The following is a 20,850-nucleotide window of genomic DNA, read 5'->3' on the forward strand; positions in this document are numbered from 1 at the left end:
AGCAAAACTATTTAATGTCCACAGGAACATTAAAGTTTATTTAGCTGACAAGTCAGATCTTACTCCTTTCTGTCTACTCCTTGTTTCTACTCTAATTTGTGTGTGTGTGTGTGTGTGTGTGTGTGTGTGTGTTCCTTGTCTGTATATGTCTTCCACTTGGTTTAATCATACCACTTTCTGGCTACTTCCCTGATATTTACCTGCTGCACCACCATAGGGTATGATTATATATGTCCAGGGAGATATAATTTTCACTTAAATTATCAGTCAAATAATATAGTATTATTCCTTCCTTCTTAGAAAAGCCAGAGAAGTAGCTTATTTTTACCCTTTGGCAATCAAATCTACCCTTTAGTACTCAAAGTAAGCTGTCATTAGCTTTTAAACTGTTGCATATTTGTATACTGGAAAAGAAAGGAAAATGTTTTTGATTTTTTGTTTATTTTCACCCATGGGATTCACAGAACAACTTGCCTCCATAAATGAATTCTGCTTTCACTCCTCCTGTCATTCATTGCCATACCCTTTGAAAGTATTTACAAGTCTGTTGTATTGACATAACCCTAGGGAAATAGACTGTTTCTGTCACAAGAGCCACAGAGTGCCTCCTTCTGCTAACTTTGCTCCTCTTCAGGTTTACCATTCATATTCAACTGCTTCTTCCATATCATGTTCATTACACTCTTTTTTTCCCCTCTTTATATCAGTACCTAAATAATATCCTGTCTTACTTACTGAAAATGTGGTTGTAATTAACACAATTACATGGAATTGCTGCCATGGAATCTTCATATAATCAGAAGAGAGACTTTTCACTACAAAATAATTAAACACATGAATGCATAGATGCTTTGGAAATCTCCTATCAAATGTTATAAGCAAACTACATGAAGATGTAAAGAAAGATATAGGGAACCTTGAAAATGATTGAATTGTCATGTGCCTAATTTAACAATATTCCTAATTTTTTGTCTCTCTCATTTTTGATTGGCATTTTGACATCTAGTTTAAACTCCTAAAATCGTGACTGATTCAGCTGTAAATAAGAAATACTAACATATTTTATTCAGGTAGATGTTGTGAGTTTTAAAAATGATTGTGTATTTGTATAATATGTGTGGAATATTATGTGTTTGTGTGCAGTAAAACATAGATAAGGCATAGCTTTTATTTCTATTTTTCTTCCATTTTCTTTCACTAATTTTCTTTCTAGCCTAATCTCCCAGATATTCCTTTGAAAACATTTTAAACTTCTCATAAATCTTTTAAACGCACTGAATTTTAGACAACTTATGTGTAAAATGTGCCCTTCTTAAAAAGTGTTTTTTTCAAATATTAAGTGTAATTTTGCAAAAAGTCTTACAAATAGTAGGAGCACCTCAATAATTGGTAGTTGATATTGCTGTTTTCACTATTATCCCTACCTTATTTTGTAATATTCATGACTAAATACTAATGAATGAATCCATTTTAGTTTTTAAAGTAATTTTTATTATTTTGTTATAAGTTTTGATGAATCCACATGCTTTTTGAAATGTTATTATCCATCTTGTGTATTAAGCCTTGTGTTGCCATTCAATCAAGTGGAATTCATGTCCATAACTGTATTTAGAGACTGCAGAACTTTTAAATGGTCAAAATGAGGGTTGTCTGTTGGTGATGACTGTGATAATGAGAGAAGGTAGCTAATGAAGTATTCTTATACTACCTTTAGGTCGTCAAAGCTACAGAAAACTATCTGGTGGCCTATAGACTGTGAGTCTACAGTCCTGAAGACATATGCATTGCTCAGCAAGATGTCCCTTCCCAATGATACCCAGTTTCACCCCTCCTTCTTCCTGTTGCTGGGAATCCCAGGACTGGAAACACTCCACATCTGGATTGGCTTTCCCTTTTGTGCTGTGTATCTGACTGCACTGATAGGGAACTTCACTATCCTATTTGTGATCCAGGCTGAGAGCAGTCTACACCAGCCTATGTTCTACTTCCTGGCCATGTTGGCTACCATTGACTTGGGTCTCTCCACAGCTACCGTCCCTAAGATGCTTGGGATCTTCTGGTTTGGTCTCAAGGAGATCCTCTTTGAAGCCTGCCTCTCCCAGATGTTTTTCATTCACAGCTTCACACTTATGGAGTCAGCAGTCCTCTTGGCAATGGCTTATGACCGCTATGTAGCCATCTGCAACCCCCTCCAATATAGCACCATCCTCACCAATAGGGTTGTTTCTGAGATTGGCCTTGCTGTTTTAGGAAGGGCATTTATTTTTGTGATTCCGTTTGTATTTCTCATTTTACGACTGCCATTCTGTGGGAGTTATGTCATCCCTCATACATATTGTGAACATATGGGTCTTGCTCGCCTATCTTGTGCCAGTATCAAGATCAATATTATTTATGGCTTATGTGCAATTTTTAATCTAGTGTTTGACATCATAGCTGTTGCCCTTTCTTACGTTCAGATACTCTGTGCCGTTTTTCATCTTCCTTCCCATGAAGCCAGACTCAAGTCCCTTAGCACTTGTGGTTCTCACGTTTTTGTGATTCTTGCTTTCTATACTCCAGCCCTCTTTTCCTTCATGACACATCGCTTTGGACAAAATGTTCCCCGCTATATCCATATACTCCTGGCCAATCTTTATGTCATAGTACCGCCAATGCTCAACCCTGTCATATATGGAGTCAGAACTAAGCAGATTTATGACCATGTAAAGAAAATATTAAAACTGAAAAAAAAAATAGAATGACATCTAACTCATACGAGGCTATATATGCAATTTCATGAAATGTAGAAAAATACTTTTTTCAAAAAATATGCTAAATATGCATCTATATTGGGTCTCTTTTGTAAATATTTAATTGCCATGAAATTAAAAGACACTTGCTTCTTGGAAGAAAAGCTATGACCAACCTAGACAGCATACTAAAAAGCAGAAAAGTTACTTTGCCTATAAAGGTCCATCTAGTCAAAGCTGTGGTTTTTCCAGGAATCATTAATGGATGTGAGAGTTGGACCATAAAGAAAGCTGAGCACAGAAGAATTGATGCTTTTGAACTGTGGTTTTGGAGAAGACTCTTGAGAGTCCCTTGTACAGGGAGGAGATCAAACCAGTCAATCCTAAAGGAAATCAGTCCTGAATATTCATTGGAAGGACTCATGCGGAAGCTGAAGCTCCAATACTTTGGCCACCTGATATGAAGAACTGACTCTTTGGAAAAGACCCTGATGCTGGAAAAGATACAAGGTGGGAGGAAAAGGGGACGATAGAGCATGAGATGGCTGGATGGCATCACTGACTAGATAAACACGTGTTTGAGTAAGCTCTGGGAGTTGGCGATGGACAGGGAAGCCTGGCATACTACAGTCCGTGGGGTCGCAAAGAGTTGGACACGACTGAGTGACTGAACTAAACTGAACTGAATTGCATTTAATTTCCATCAGCTCTTCAGACCACTTATCAGCATTCAGTGCTGCATATTCTTTGTCCCTTGTAGTTGCATCAAGTAAATGATATCATTTTTTAAAATTTTTTCTCAATATCTGGTTGATATGTTTATGTCAGAAGTTTTTAATGTATCCATTGTTGGTGGGTCATTTGGTGTTTTACCGAGCTTCTTTCTTCTCTCAATATAGTTATAATCACTTTGCGTGTCTATTTTCATAACTACCGGGAATAAAATGGTGACTATGTCACTTTCTATAACTGTGGAACTTGCATAGTTTAAAATTAGTCATAAAAACTCATTTAGTCATCCTTTTTTCTTTCAGCCTTTTAATATCCTGATAATTGTTTCATTTTTCACATATGAAACAGTTTATATTTAAACCAGTCTGGCAATTTTAGTATCTTAAGTATGCTACTATTTCAAGCACATTTGACACTTTTACAGCTATTTGTTTTGTTAAATTATTAGCTTATGTTTGCCATTATTACTTCAACCTGAACTATAGACCTTTCACTACAAAGCTTTTGCTCTCTGAATTATGTTTATTACTATCATAAGTCTCATGTGTATTTATTTTATAAATAACTTTAAAATTACTTTAGACATTGCCCTACAAATGCCAACAACTTATCAAATCTTAATATAAATTAACAGTCTTATCACTTTCTGTTTAATAAATGATCTTAAAAAAATTTAGTCCATGTATCTGCTTTCTGACATATACTATTGTTGGTTTAAGTTACTTCTTATAAAATTTAAAACTCATATACATATAAGTACATAGGACAGTAAATATCCATTTAAATGTTCCTGATATCTACTATTTCTATTGGTATGTGTTCCTTCTTACATAAACTTAGGTCTTATTTCCTTTACGCAGTTCTGTTGGTGGTGAGTTTTTGTTTTTCTTTGCTAAAAATAATTTTACCCCACTTTAATTTTAAGGTTATCTGGTGGATATCGAATTCTAAATTAACTCAGGCTATCAGCTTTATGAAAGTATGCTTGACAAATAAAAATTGTCTGTATTTAGCTTATACAATGTGATTTTTAAATGTATGCATGTGATGATATTACATATGTACACATTGTGGATGACTACCAAAGTCAAGTTAATTAGCACATTCATCAATTTGTATTGTTCAGTTGCTCAGTCATGTCCATCTCTTTGTGACCCCATGGACGGCAGCACTACAGGTTTCCCTGTCCTTCACTGTCTCCTGGAGTTTGCTCAAACTCATGTCCATTAAGTCTTTAATGCCATCCAACCACTTCATCCTCTGTTGCCCCTTCTCCTGCCCTCAGTATTTCCCAGCATCATGGTCATTTCCTGTGATTCAGCTCTTTGCATCAGGTAGCCAAAGCATTGGAGCTTCAGCTTCAACATAAGTTCTTCCAATGAATATTCAGGGATGCGTCCTTTAGGATTGACTGGTTTGATCTTCTTGAAGTCTAGGGGACTTTCAGGAGTCTTCACTAGCACCACAGTTTGAAACATCAATTCTTCAGTGCTCAGCCTTTTATTTTTATGGTCCAGCTCTCACATCTGTACATGATTGTTGGAAAAACCATAGCTTTGATTATATGAACCTTTGTCAGCAAAGTGATGTCTCTGCTTTTTAATATGCTATCTAGGTTAATCATAGCTTTTCTTCCAAGGAGCAAGCGTCTTTTAATTTCATGGTTGCAGTCACCATCCTCAGTGATTTTGGAGCCCAAGAAAATAGTTTCTTACTGTTTCCATTGTCTCCCCTTCTATTTGCCAAGAAATAATGGGACTGAGTGCCATGATCTTCATTTTTCTGAATGTTGAGTTTTAAGCCAATTTTAAGCCTCTGTCACCTTCATCAAGAGGCTCTGCTTTTCCTCTTTCACTTTCTGCCATTAGGGTGGCATTGATATCTGAGGTTGTTGATACTTCTCCCAGCAATCTTGATTCCAGCTTGATCTTCATCCAGCCTGGCATTTCACATGATGTACTCTGCATATAAGTTAAATAAGCAGGATGACAATAGACAGCCTTGATGAACTCCTTCACCAATTTTAAACTAGTTCATTGTTCATGTCTAGTTCTAACTGTTATTTCTTGACCTGCACACAGGTTTCTCTGGAGGCAGGTAAGGTGTTCTGGTATTCCCATCTCTTTAAGAATTTTCCACAGCTTGTTGTGATCCACGTAATCAAAGACTTTAGTGTAGTCAATGAAGCAGAAATAGATGTTTTTCTGGAATTCTTTTGCTTTTTCTGTGGTCTAGTGGATGTTGGCAATTTGATCTCTGATTCCTCTCCCTTGTCTAAATCTAGCTTCAACATTGCAAGTTCTCAGTTCAGGTACTATTGAAGCCTGGGTTACAGAATTTTGAGCATTACTTTGCTAGCATGTGAAATGTGATAAACTGTATAAGAAATATTTTAATGAGATGGCTATGTATTTAATTTTAAACGTGCAGAATTTCTAGTATTTATAGGAGTGAATTTTTTCATTTACTTGACTGCTTTCTTTTACTTATACTTCCTCTGTTTAGTTACTCTACTAACCCAATTAGTCAATTATTCATTAAAACCAATAAGAAAAAAGTTGTTTGTACTTTGAGTGTAAATGAAATGGAGAACTAAATTAGGTTAGGAAGAAGTGGGTAAGGCAGGGAGAGAGAGCTATAGTAACACATATTGAAAAAGGCTGAAGAAATTTTTCACACTCTTCATGGTGTTCTCAAGGCAAGAAGTGGTTTGCCATTGCCTCAACATTCAAAAAACTAAAATTACAGCATCCGGTCCCATTACTGCATGGCAAATAGATAGGTAAACACCAGAAATAGTGACAGACTTTATTTTGGGGGGCTCTAAAATCACTGCAGATGGTGACTGCTGTTATGAAATTAAGACACTTGCTTCTTGGAAGAAAAACTCTGACCAACCTAGACAGCATATTAAAAAGCAGAGACATTACTTTGCCAACAAAGGTCCATCTAGTAAAAGCTATTGTGTTTCCAGTAGTCATGTATGGATGTGAGAGTTGGACCATAAAGAAGACTGAACACCAAAGAATTGATTCTTTTGAACTGTGTTGTTGGTGAAGACTCTTGAGAGTCCCTTTTACAGGGAGGAGATCAAACCAGTCAATCCTAAAAGAAATCAGTCCTGAATATTCACTGGAAGGACTGATGTTGAAGCTGAAATTCCAATACTTTGGCCAACTGATGTGAAGAACTGACTCATTGTAAGAGACCCTGATGCTGGGAAAGATTGAAGGCAAGAGAGAAGGAGACGACAGAGGATGATATGGTTGGATGGCATCACCGACTCAATGGACCTAAGTTTGAGCAAGCCCTGGGAGTTGGTGATGGATAGGGAAGCCTGGTGTGCTGCAGTCCATGGGGTCACAAAGAGTCAGACAAGACTCAGTGACTGAACTGAACTGACTGACAGAAATTTGGAGGATAGAGGAAAAGAATAAAGATAAGCATCAGAAGAAGGAAGAGGAGAAAGAAAAGAAGAAAGAGAATAAAGAGTGAACTAGATTGAGGTAAAGCAAAATCTTTTTTATTTTCAAATTCTGACATTGGGGACAATGAAATTGTTTATAGCTTCCACAATTAATTCAAAACACCTCTTAAAATTTCATCCTCATATCTAGAAAAAATTTTGCTTTTCCAATCAGGAATTTTAGTTTCATAAAAAGAACAAGGAAGTGAAAATGATGTATAAAGGATTTTTTCAAACTTCTCAACCCAGAGTTTATGTCCCAATCATCATGATGCTGAAAGACTTCAGAAATATAAGTGACTCTGTGTTTAAATCAAGTACCTGATCTCAGAAAGATGAGTGATCAAACCTACTTACCATATGATTATTAGAGCAACTAGTTTAAAGAGAAATTGCAAGCTCAGTTGACCCAAGGATGAGCAGTATTGTTGCTCAGTCGCTTCAGTCATGTCCAACTCTTTGTGACCTATGGACTGTAGCCCACCAGGCTCCTCTGTCCATGGGATTCTCCAGGCAAGATTACTGGAGTGGGTCTCTATGCCCTCCTTCAGGAGATCTTTCCAACCCAGGAATTGAACCTATATCTCTGATGTCTCCTGCGTTGTAGGCAGTTTCTTTATGAACTTAGCCACCTGGGAATTCCATTAGCACACTAAGACCCCCTAAACCTTGTTCTTTCATTAGCTCATGGTATCAGAATATGGAGAAGCAAGCCTACAGATCTGTCTCCTGACTGCCTTCATAAGGCATGTAAACTGGTCTGTTATCAACTGCACATGCCTCCTGAATGCATGGTTTCTCCAGTTCCGCTGAACCCCTTAAACTGCTGCCGTAAGTGACATATGCAGTAAGTAAGGGCACCAGTATAAAGACAAACACTAATTAAATAGTGTCGGAGCAGCATGTCACATACTCCCATCAAGTACAGGATATGAAGTGAAGAACAGCACCAGGAGAAATCATGTCCTACAGCAGGGCTGGTAGGCACTGCGAGTGGGTTGTTCAGGAGTGTCCTATACACTAGCAGGAAGCCAAGAGATGCACTCCATACCATGTTTCTACCAAGAAATGGGAAGAATGGGGTCTGACAGGAAAATATTCTATCCCTAAATAAAATCAGAGCATAGTTCATGGACTATGAATGCACATTTATGGCATAAAAGAATTTCAATTCTCTGTTTTCATAAAACAAAAATCTCAAGTTTTCATGATTGAGTTTCACATTAACTGGCAGTATTATTATTGAGCTTCAAATCCCAGCTAATAATCATAACCTTGTAAAGAGAAGTTAGTGTTTGGGAAATGGCATGCTCTTGCAGAATGTCAAAGCTTTGGGGATATAAATAGTTGTGAGTATACTAGCTTTCATCTTTGATTCCTTAACCTTTTGTTCTTAGAGTCTTTGTATTCAGGGCTGGGTTAAGAATTTTAGAAGATCCAAGTACTAAAGTGATTGGGATGACAACCCCATACGTAATTTAAAAGAAAATTTATTTTTTCAAGAGGTCATAAAACTCACTTGAATACTGAAATTAAAATGAGTTTTTCTAGGAAAAAAAAGAGGTAGAGAGAAAAAGGAATAGGAGAGGAAGAGGAATACCTGGTACCCACAGAGAAAATAGAAAAATATCTTCTGTTACTTGACCTAGTCACAAAAGACATGACGTATATCTTGAAAATCATGAACATATCTCTTGTCCACCTTCCAAACAATCATATAGAATGTTCACTCACTCACACTATTTAGAATTCAAAGGTTATTCTCTCACTCCATAAGTAAATGAGATCCACATTTAAAAGACATCCTTTCCAGTAAGTAATCATGGCTGCACCTATTTGCCATTTTCAAGGCCTCTCTTCATTTCTCAGATGTATACATGTTAACATTTAATCTTTTGGACTAAAACTGATGGTATTCATTTGCTATTTATTTCAGGATGAATATTCTGAGCACTCTTTCATGAATCTGCTTGGTCCTAACTCCATAGATGACAGGGGTAAGCATTGGTGAAATAACCACATAGAGATTGGCCAGAAGAATATGGATGTAGCAGGGAACATTTCAGCCAAATCAATGTGTCATAAAAGAGAAGAGGGCTGGGGTATAAAAGGTTAGACTTATGCATACATGGGAACCACAGATGCTGAGAGACTTGAGTCTGACCTCACAGGAGGGGAGATGGAAAACAGCATGAAGAATTTGAACATAGGAGAGAGCAATGGCCATTATGTCAAATCCCAGGAGAGCAATGGTCCCCAGACCATATATGATGTTGACCCTGATCCTTGCACAGGCCAGATGAGCAAGACCCATGTGCTCACAGTACATGTGGGGGATGACTTGGTGTCCACAAAAGGGCAGTTGCAAGATGAGGAATACACAAGGAAATACACAGAGGACTGATCTCCCTATCACCCTCAAACCAGTAAGAGATACTATCTTTTTAGTAAGGATTGTGCTGTACTGAACAAGTGAACAAGTGAAGTTGCTCAGTTGTGTCCGACTCTTTGCAACCCCACCAGTCTCTTCCATCCATGGAATTTTCCAGGCAAGAGTACTGGAGTGGGTTGCCATTTCCTTCTGCAGGGGATCTTCCCAACCCAGGGATTGAACTCAGGTCCCCCGCATTACAGGTAGATACTTTATTGACTGAGCCACCAGGGAAGCCCAGTCAGAAGTGCTATAATGAAGAAGGTTATAAATAGCTACATAACAGTCGTAAGTCATGGCAAGAAGGGCTACTGACTCCATGCCAGTAAAGATGTGAATGAAAAACATTTGAATGAGGCAGACATCAAAAATTATCTCCCTGCATCTGAATTATCTGCCCAGTTATCCTAGGGATGGTGGCTGTGGACAGCCTCAAGTCAATGATAGCCAGCATAGGCAGGAAGCAGAACATAGCCTGGTGAATGTTGTGCTCAGTCTGGAAGACAAACAAGGTGGTGAAGTTGCCTATGAGTGTGATCAGATACACAGCACAAAAAGGAAAGCCAATCCAGATGTGAATGTTTTTCAGTCCTGGAATTCCCAGCAACAGGAAGGAGGAGAGGTGAAACTGGGTGCCATTGGAAAGAGGCATCTTTCTTGTGATTTCATATAATGTGTTCATTGCAAATGTTGGGAGGTTCCAGTCTGTTACCGTGATGTTTACCAGTACTAGAAAGAAGCAATTATCTGTTTATCCCAATAGTAAAAAAAACCTCATCAGTAAACTTTGTTGTTGTTGTTGTTGTTGTTTTTACCAGGTTGATTGAAATCTACCTTAAGGAAACTTATAATTGGAATTTATAGAAAAATGAGTTAATTTTATTACTCTAAATCTTTGTTTCATAGAAACAAGAGAGGGAGGGAAGTCGAGACTGAAAAGTAGGATATTGAATAATCTTAAGAATAATTTTACTAGAATTTCTTCTTTGTGACACCTCATTGATCATGCCCCATAGCTTTAAAATGAGCGCTTTCTGCCAAGAGCATGGAGAGCTAAGAAAGGAGGCTGGCGGGCTAAAAATGCAATCATGGCTGGTGGGCTAAAAATGCAATCATTATTGGGCAGAAAAAGTTACAGAACTGGCAACCAAACATTGTTTCTTATCAAATAACTCCTTGTTTAATCTCAAATATCTTCTTTATAACTGAATAGATATTTATGCAGAAGTTATATGATGTTGTAAACAGTGAGATCTTCTAATTTTCTCTCTCAATATGTGTGTATATATATAAATAGAAGCAACTTATGTGTTTAAAACTATCCTGTACCCACACAACCATTCTGTGTTTCACTTTCAGTATCAGTTCAGTTCAGTTCAGTCACTCAGTTGTGTCTGACTCTTTGTGACCCCATGAATCACAGCACACAAGGCCTCCCTGTCTATCACCAACTCCCGGAGTTCACTCAGACTCATATCTATCGAGTCGCTGATGCCATCCAGCCATCTCATCCTCTGTTGTCCCCTTCTCCTGCCCTCAATCCCTCCTAGCATCAGAGTCTTTTCCAATGAGTCAACTCTTCGCATGAGGTGGCCAAAGTACTGGAGTTTCAGCTTTAGCATCATTCCTTCCAAAGAAATCCCAAGGCTGATCTCCTTCAGATTACATGATATTCAACATGTTGTTACAAAAAACACTTTGTCTTAGATGGTTTTGCCCAACTGTAGGCTAATGTAACTGTGTGCTGAGTAGGTTTAAGGTAGGATAGGCCCAACTATGATGTTTGCTAGGTTAGATGTATTATATGCATTTTTGACTTATGATGGGTTTATCGAGAGGTATGGCTAGCTGAAGATTTGTATATATATATAAAACACATAACTGTATAATTGTATATATAAATATATATACACATATATAATTACATAACTCTCTTTCTCTATGTAGATAGATATGTATATATACACGGCTACCTATATTTGACCCTTGAACGATGCATACTTTAGGGGTACTGACTCCCATGCAGTCAAAATTCCATATATAACTCTGTAGTCAACCATATGTATCTTTGGTTGTGCACCTGTGAATTCAATTAACCATAGGTGGTGTAGTACTATAGCACATTTGTATTGAAAACTACCCAGTAATAAGTGACCATGTTGAAACCCATGTTGTTCAAGGGTCAACTATATGCACTCACAGACAAACACATATATGCTGTGGTAAAGGTTTGCTTACTTTAGCAAATGGTAAAATAAATACAAGTAGCTTTTACACAAATTATTGTTAAGGAATATTTTTTCTTGTGTTTAAGGAGAATCTGTATTAGTCTAAATTTTGGGGAATAATAAACAATAGCAAAAATGAATCTCCCAGCTCTCACAGATATGTTCTAGAGTGATTTACAATAATTTCCTTAAAGGTAAGAGAAAAGTAATTCAGTAAGATTCAGAAGTAGATTTAGGTAAATAGAAAAAACAGGAGTAAATGTCTTACAAATTTGGAGAGATAGGAAGAGATATAGTACTGAGCCTGGCATATCAGTTAAGTGAATTTTAAAAATATATTTTAAGGAATTTTTTTGAATGGTAAGCTTAAAGTACAATTCAGAAAGTATTTTAATTGAGATTTTTGTATTCTGTTGTTTAAGTAATGAGCAAAATATAAGTACTCTGTAAGATTTCTTTGATAAAAAGAAAAAATATACCTTAAATATTTAGTTTCCTGAAAGAGTTTTAAGTTTTGAGTGACAGAGATAATTATGAAGTAGACCCAAGGTTTACTGCCTGTCTCAGAAATTTTAACTCATGTGGGGAATTCTTTATGATTTCAGGAAATCATTAGTTTTCTGATGTATAATACATGCCCCCCTCCAAGGAACTAGAACCTGAAAACTCTGGACCCAAGTAGTGTCAAAAGCCAAGAGTGTACAGGGAAATGCATTAGCAAAGCTTTATGACTTTTAGAGACATAATTTTGTTTGTTTGTTTTCCCCTTTAGTATCCATACATGCTGGAAACTGTTTATACAGCACAATACTCTTTGAATATGGAGTTGATCCTTCATTTGCCTGGCACATAACAGTGATCAGAAATAAATACACCAGACTATTTCTCTATTTCTACTGTTTTATATATATATATATATATATATATATATATATATATACATACACATGAGTGAGTGAGTGAAAGTCACTCAGTCGTGTCTGACTCTTTGCGACCCCATGAACTATACAGTTCACAGAATTCTCCAGGCCAGAATACTGGAGCGGGTAGCTTTTCCTTCTCCGGGGGATCTTCCCAACCCAGGGATCGAACCCAGGTCTCCTGCCTTGAAGGTGGACTCTTCATCAGCTTAGCCACAAGGGCTTAGTTATAACCACTTTAGCACTGGGATATGAGAAGACACATCTAGGATTTCTTTCTCTTGTACTTCATTCTGATATAAATCAATGAAAAATCTACCTATTTTGAGACACCTGACCTTGTAATGATTGAAAAGATGAAAATGCAAACAGGTGTTATTATATGTAAATATTGAACATCATCTCATGAACTCAGTCTCAGCCCCACTGCTCTCCCCCTTTTGTGGCACTTCTGTCTTTTCTCCTTTCTTCCCCTCTGTCTGTCATTCTGTCTGTGGGTTGGGGAAAGATGTGAAAGACTGACCAAACTGTGCACATTAAGTGCTTCTGAGTCTATCTTCATCTCTACATTTTCATGTATGCTGAAATAGAGAATGAAATTTTTATCCTTAATACAATGCTCCCCAAAGGAAAGCCTCTAAATGAAACTCCCTAGAGTGACATTCATTAAAGAGTGAAGGGTCCAAAAGTCCCTGTTTTAAGCCAGGTCCTACGCTAAGTAGAAAAATCCACTAGAGATTTCTGCCCTTTTCTGGGGATAATATACCAGTTATTCAAAATCAGTGATATGTGCCTGAGCCTAAGTCAACCAACTATACTCCTTTCCTGGAATCATGAGAACTCTTAACCTCCTCAAAGACAGCATAGTAATGTGATTGAACCCAAGCACCATGGATTCTACCCAAGATCAGTCTGTCTTTCATATAGTTGAGAAACAAGTTCAATGGAGATGTTGCAGGAGTAAACATTTCAACTTCTTAATGGTAGAACTAATTTCTGCAATTTATCTATGAATGTAGAGACATTCCTTGTGGCTCAAGACAGTAAAAAAGCCACCTGCAATGCAGGAGACCTGTTTTGATCCCTAGGTCAAGAAGATCCCCTGGAGAAGGAAATGGCATCCCACTCCAGTATTCTTGCTTGGGCAATCCCATGGACAGAGGAACCTGGTGGGCTGAAGTCCATGGGGTTGCAAAGGGTCAGACATTATTAAGTGACTAACACACAGCACCTGTGGATGTGCTATTGTTTTCTATGATATACTCCAAGAGCCTGTGGTTCACTATGATATGGACACCAGTCAAAACTCCATTGATTCCCTGACCTTCATGTGTCCCTACTCTGAATAGTGAACCACAGTGGCATTTTGCTTCTCCAGATATTAGTATCAGTTCAGGACCAGTGTCCAGTCCACTCCTCCCCTGGCCTCACCAAGACTCTAGCTGGTCCCCTTTCCAATCCAGTCTTGATGATAAATGATCTCATGTCCCTTTCAAGAAGACCAGTATGTATTATAGTGATTCAACAGAATTTTTCCTCCAAGAAATACAGCTTCCAGCTCAGTGGGCTTTATGTTTTAGAATTGTCTCAAGATTGAATTCAGAAAGTAGTTTGGCAGGAAAAATTATGATATCTTTTCTGGTTTACAGAAATTAGTTAAAATGGATATTTTCCTGGTTTCCTGGGTTCTCTTCATGAATATTATTTATCACAGCCATAGTGAAAAGAAGGTTTCCTAGGCCTTCTGAGAACAGAGATGGGAGCTGATTGAGCAGAAATTACATGATAAATCCACTTGAAATTTCTGTGCTCCCTGAAGTCTTTGGAAACTCTTTTTGCAGCTCCTCCAAGGAAATACTGGCATTTCAGTTACATTTGCTGCAAGCCATCATTGAGTCCAGGTTTTAGTCAACCAACCAAATAAAGTCTTACGGCCACTCCTGGAAACATCGAATCTGGATTCTCATTTTAAAATTCAGTCTCTTGAAATGTCATTTTCCTTCCACTCAGATTGAATAATCTTAGAATTCATTCTAAATTCTAAGGCATATGTTCCCCAGGTTTCCATCTGTACAAAGTGACAAAATCTTGCAATTCTTTTGGTTAGTATATTTTATTCTCTAAAAAGTCTGCTGCCATTTGAATCCAGTTATAGGTCTAAAATTATGTTAGACACCAGCCATACATGACTATTGAATATCTGAAATCTGGCAAATGCAACAGAAGAACTTAATTTTAATATTTATTCATTTTAATTTAAAGTCTGAAGCAATATAAAAAAATTCAGTTCAACGTGATATTTTGCTTTGTTTTTCTAAGGCTGCATTTTGTTTTAGTCATTGAAAATTTAGTGAATGAAGCAACCTGTGTTTTAAGTGTAAAGTACTGAATTAAGAAGATTTGCTTGGAATATTTAAAGGATGTAAAGTGTTTAATTGATGTTTTATATTGAATTTATATTTAAATAATGTTTCCATATTATGTTTTATTAAATAGTCTACCAAATTAATTTCATTTTGCTTTAGCTTTTGTAAAGTGATGATTAGAAAACTTGAAGTACATAGGTGACCCACAGTTTATTTGTATTAGAGAGCATCATTCTAGAAACAATGGGGAATGATGGGAATAGCTTATGGGATAGATAAGCAATATACTTTAATTCAGCTATGTCAGGGGAGAGTATTGCATTTTCTTCGGACAAGGGGAGACAATAAACCTCAAACAGGAGAAGAAGAGCTGCTTCAAATCGTGAGATTTGCTTCACTGGGTTATACTCATATAATGTCATTTTAATCCTTAGAACTCTACTTCTTCCCAATAAATGGACTAGTGAGAGATGTATATTTCTTTATGATAGTCAAAAATGATTTCCATTTTCTTACCTGGACCTTGGGCTGGGTTTTTAAAACCCTGAGCTCATTATTTCCTTTATTCAGGTTCTCCAGCTTATTTTTTACAAAAAGCCAAATCTATACTGTCTTTATTCTTATCAAAATCTTCTTTGGCAGAAATACTTGGACATTGAGAGCCTTGCCTTTTTTAAGCACTTGGTTAAGGACTTCCCTGGTGGCTCAGACGATAAAGTGTCTTGCTTACAATGTGGGAGACCTGGGTTCGATCCCTGAGTCAGGAAGATTCTCTGGCGAAGGAAATGGCAACCCATTCCAGTACTCTTGCCTGGAAAATCCCATGGACAGAGGAGCATGGTGGGCTACAATCCATGGGGTCGCAAAGAGTCAGACACAACTGAGCAAATTCACTTCACTTCACTTCACTTCTAAGGAAGTTTAGAGGGATAATATACACAACAATTTTGTCACTGTAACCCCTGCACCACTAGTGTCCTCATTACCAACAGGGATCTTAATGACTTTAATTGAATAAGGGACTAATCCTAAATTTGCATTCTTAAGAACTTTTTACCCAGGAACTACTCTTGATACACACACACACACACACACACACACACACACGCACACACATACATGCATGCATATATACTTATGTCAGTTAGGATTCAGAACTACTATGAGTATAAGAAGCAAAGAATTTATCACAGGAATTGATACAAGTGTAGAAGGAGATAGAAAAGTTTTGAAAACAAATTTGCTAAACATATTAAGTATACATAAATGAGTTGCTTTCTGCAGAAAGCTAGGTACATTCAGCTTCTGGGATGGAATCATAAAGGAAGAAGATATAGAAATTTATGGAAGATGGTTTATAACCTGTGGCTACTACACCTGTGTACTTGCAGTATCTAGTGGTGAACTTGAAATAACTTTGTCAGTAGGGTTGGTAGGATGGAGAGCTGGACATGGAGCTGGGGGAAGTGAGGAGAAATTAGAACTCTCTAGTCACTGTTTACCTGTCATTGCCCGTAAAGTGTAGAACTGCTGCTGCTGCTAAGTCGCTTCAGACGTGTCCGACTCTGTGCGACCCCATAGATGGCAGCCCACAAGGCTCCCCCATCCCTGGGATTCTCAAGGCAAGAACACTACAGAACAAAAAATGACTAACATTTCACATCTGTGCCCACAGCTTCTGCATTTCTTATGTAATCAACTCTAAACTGAGAAGTAGTAGGGGAGAGGATTCTGGGAAATAGAATGTTAGCTTAGCTAAGTGGCCACAGTGCAAAATTACCATGGAACATCTTATCATCTGTGCTTATTTAAGTGTGGAGAATATTTAATTATTAGTTGATATTGTAAGAAATGAATATATTGCGTAAGTGAACCCAAGAATAAGTTAACTCAAAATTCCATGAGGATATTGTTAACTATGGCGAAGTGACAACACTTTTTGTAAAAATTATAATAAAGAACAAAAAGAGGACAAGATAATTACAGAAGGATAATCAGCTCTGAAAGTTATTCAAATATATTACAAATCTGTAGTGATTAAAACATTGTGATACTGAGTAAAGAACAGGCAGACAAGCCTACTCTATTAATGAAAATCATGTTCTTATATAAATTGAAATGCAATATGAAGAAAGATTAAGTACAATTCAGTTGTGTAGTTTTAATAAATCAATTGTGTTATAAAACAAGTTAGGAATAGAAAAAGAGATTGTTTAATTTTCTTGCCTACATTTTACACCAAAACAAATTGCAGTTAGATTAGAAGAAAATGTAAAAATTCATACATACACATAAACACACATGGACAAATCCAAATAATAAAATAGATGTTGGGATAATGGTATATAATAAAGCTATGCAGAGTCCTAAATTTGAAAGTGATTAAAGGTGGTGCCATAGGTAAAATAATCAGTAATGATTACATTTGGATAGGGCAGTGGCAACCCACTCCAGTACTCTTGCCTGGAAAATCCCAAGGACGGAGGAGCCTGGTAGGCTGCAGTCCATGGGATCACTAAGAGTCAGACACGACTGATCAACTTCCCTTGCTATTTTCACTTTCATGCATCAGAGAAGGAAATGGCAACCCACTCCAATGTTCTTGCCTGGAGAATCTCAGGGGCGGGGGAGCCTGGTGGGATTTCGTCTATGGGGTTGCACAGAGTCAGACAGGACTGAAGCAACTTAAGAGCAGCAGCAATGACAACATTTAATGTAAAAATAAAGTAGTAAATGCAAAGGGTTTATAGGAAAGTGTTAATGTCAAGTGCACTCAACTCATGCAATGAGACTTTTATGAAGCTAGGCAGAAAAATTGGTGAGGTGGGAAGGAAATTACAATAAATAAGAAATACAATCCAAGAAAGCAATACTTTTTAGTCTGTAGCCTACTCTCTAACAATTCCAAATATAGAAACTTTAGAAAATTTTCAAATAGGTACAAAAATAATTCATAAAGATGTCACATTGATTCTAAATTAAAAATAACGAAAGTACTATTCATGTCATCAAAAGATGAGGAAAAATGAAATGCAAATGAAGTTTAAAAGGAAAGTTTTAAAGGAAATAACTAAGTTTTAAAGGAAATAACTATGTCTTATTTGTATTAGCATAGATATATCTCTAAGTTTAATATTAAGTGAAAAAACTGTGATGTCATATACAGTGCTACTATTTACATTAATTAAAAATCACAATTTCATTACCCAGAAATTATTGAATTTAAAGTGATAAATTTGGACTCTCAGAAAGACAAAAAGCCTCTGGTAGTCACGTTGTCTCTGAATCGGTTATTTCAACTTAAATACCTCATATGTTTGATTAAAATTAACATTTAAGATAAATAATATAAATAATATATTTACAACCATTTTATGGGAACAAAATTTCTTGTTATACATTTCCTTGTCTTTCTTTTGTTAAGCTGAGAGGGAAAATTGGGGGGAAAACAGTATTAAGAAACATTACGCTAGGAGAGGTCATTGCACATATTATCTACATTCAGAGTGAAGTCATACAAACAGTTCTTAATTCCACAATAGGAATCAGCACTTGAAATTGAAACATGTTACAGATTATTCAAAGTATAGAATCATTAATGAACCAAAATCAAATCCCCAGCATGGAGTTTGATAGCACTAAATTTAGACACACCATCTTTCTGGAAAGATCACACACAGGTTTTCTTTCTGGATCAAAATGCTTTTTAATGAACATAGTAATACTTCTTATATTTTAATAAAGGAATATCTGTTTGGTCCACACACCATAAATACTTGGATCAAGTGAGGGTGGGATAACCAAATAGAGGTTGGCAAAAAGAATGTGAATATAGCAGGGTATGTTTTGCCTGGAAGGGGAAGACTGAGGGAAGATGGAAAACACAGAGGAGAGCAACATGGGAGCCACATGTGCTTAGGGCTTTTAGCCTTGCGTCTTGGGATAGCAGATGGAAAACAGCACGGAGAATGTAAATATAGGAGATGCCAGCAGGGACTAGGTGCAGGAGAAAAAAAGAGACCACAAAGAGCCCATAATTACCATTGACATAAATGTTTCCACAGGACAGTTTTGCAATTCCCATGTGCTCACAGTAGGAATGAAGTATTATTACATGAGCCTGGCAAAAGGGTAGGTGGTAGATGAGATAGATCACGGGAAGTGTATGCAGAACTGGACAAATTAAAGTGTACAAACTCATGCCCAGCAACACGCAGGATGTCAAGATGGTCATGCAGTAGAGTGGAGCACAAATTACCACACAACGGTCAAATGCCGTGGCCACCAGGACATCAGCCTTGATGCCAGTGAAAGCATGGATCAAAACACCTGGCCGCACAATCTCCAGCATTAATCTCATGAAGAAGATAATCTCAGAAGATACCCAGCATACGGGGTCCTGAAGTTTGTTGAAAAGGCCAAATCAGTTGTTGAAAGGATGGCCAGAAACTAGAACATGGACTCGCAGAGAGTCTGGTCCACACTGATGACCAGCAGAATTGTGGCATTGCCCGAGTAAAGCCACAAGGTAAACAGAGCAGAAAGGCAAGAAGATCCAGCCATGCACTTCTTCCAGAACTGGGATTCTGATGAGGAAAATGTGAGCGGGTGAAAAATGCCCCTGTTGTGACAAAACATTCTGCTAAATGACAGGGTAGGAAAAGCTGTCACTACTAGAAGAAGGAAGAACAAAAGAAATTTCAGTAAGAGTTGGTTATAAAAAATGATTAACTTAGCACTTCAATATAATATGAAATGAAAAATTTTGCTTTGGAAGGATTTCTTATTGTTTTTTTTTCAAATTCTAAATCAAGCCATAGTATTTTAAATGGTCCAGTGTAAAGAATGTAATACTTATACAGATTTAGTCCTATTTTTTTTTAACATGTTAGGTTTATCATCCCTGGAGGAAGAAATGGCAGCCTACTCCAGTATACTTGCCAGGAAATCTTACACAGCCAGAGAAGCCTGAATCAAGAATCATAGTCATCAAGAATCAGACATGACTGAGCATACATGAAGGTTTATTATCAAGCCCATGGCAAACCTATAAAACATAGAACATAGCATGAAGTATGGGATAATTTAGCAATTCTCATACCTTTTATGAAGTCCCTAGCTAAAGAGGGACACATGAAAAATCAAGGATACACATATGAGAATGCAGATACAACCCAAAATGAAATAGGCAAGTGAGAAAGTAAAATCACAGGCATGAATGCACACAACACTTCCATAATTAGAAAATGCAGAAATGCTCTAATAATTCATTCATCATTTATTGACATAGAGAAAATTCCAAAATCAAGCCTAGTATCCTGTCAAAGACAGAAACAAAATATCAGAAATACATATTATCACAAGAAAAAAGCAACAAACATTCAGAGATGCCTGCCCAAGAGCAGACACCGGTGGGCACATACCTCTGTACTTGAAAGAGCCCAGAGCCCAGAGCCCAGAAAGAAAGATAAAAGTATAATAATACAATTGTCACCCTGCTTATTTAGCTTATATGCAGAGTACATCATGAGAAACACTGGACTGGAAGAAACACAAGCTGGAATCAAGATTACCAGGAGAAATATCAATAACCTCAGATATGCAGATGACACCACCCTATGGCAGAAAGTGAAGAGGAGTTAAAAAGCCTCTTGAAGAAAGTGAAAGAGGAGAGTGAAAAAGTTGGCTTAAAGCTCAACATTCAGAAAACGAAGATCATGGCATCTGGTCCCATCACTTCATGGGAAATAGATGGGAAAACAGTGGAAACAGTGTCAGGCTTTATTTTTTTGGACTCCAAAATCACTGCAGATGGTGATTGCAGCCATGAAATTAAAAGACACTTACTCCTTGGAAGAAAAGTTATGACCAACCTAGACAGTATATTCAAAAGCAGAGACGTTACTTTGCTGACTAAGGTCCGTCTAGTCAAGACTATGGTTTTTCCTGTGGTCATGTATGGATGTGAGAGTTGT

General features: G+C 37.1%; 1 protein-coding gene and 2 pseudogenes across 1 annotated transcript; 1 reads left to right on the plus strand and 2 right to left on the minus strand.

Annotated features, from left to right (window-relative positions):
* Positions 1-1,796: 1,796 nt before the first annotated feature.
* Positions 1,797-2,744, plus strand: LOC101107468 (olfactory receptor 52E2-like). Its single transcript, XM_004016246.4, has one exon. It carries the CDS (start codon positions 1,797-1,799, stop codon positions 2,742-2,744), a length of 948 nt encoding a protein of 315 aa, XP_004016295.3.
* Positions 2,745-8,857: 6,113 nt separating this feature from the next.
* LOC101107730 (olfactory receptor 52E2-like) lies at positions 8,858-10,013 on the minus strand (annotated as a pseudogene).
* Positions 10,014-18,610: 8,597 nt separating this feature from the next.
* LOC105612850 (olfactory receptor 52J3-like) lies at positions 18,611-19,513 on the minus strand (annotated as a pseudogene).
* Positions 19,514-20,850: the final 1,337 nt, after the last annotated feature.

The sequence above is a fragment of the Ovis aries genome, chromosome 15, assembly GCF_016772045.2.
Source record: "Ovis aries strain OAR_USU_Benz2616 breed Rambouillet chromosome 15, ARS-UI_Ramb_v3.0, whole genome shotgun sequence".
Classification (NCBI taxonomy): domain Eukaryota; kingdom Metazoa; phylum Chordata; class Mammalia; order Artiodactyla; family Bovidae; genus Ovis; species Ovis aries.

Coding starts and splice junctions, on each gene's coding strand:
- LOC101107468 (XM_004016246.4), top strand. CDS start 1,797: ATGTCCCTTCCCAATGATACCCAGTTTCACCCCTCCTTCTTCCTGTTG.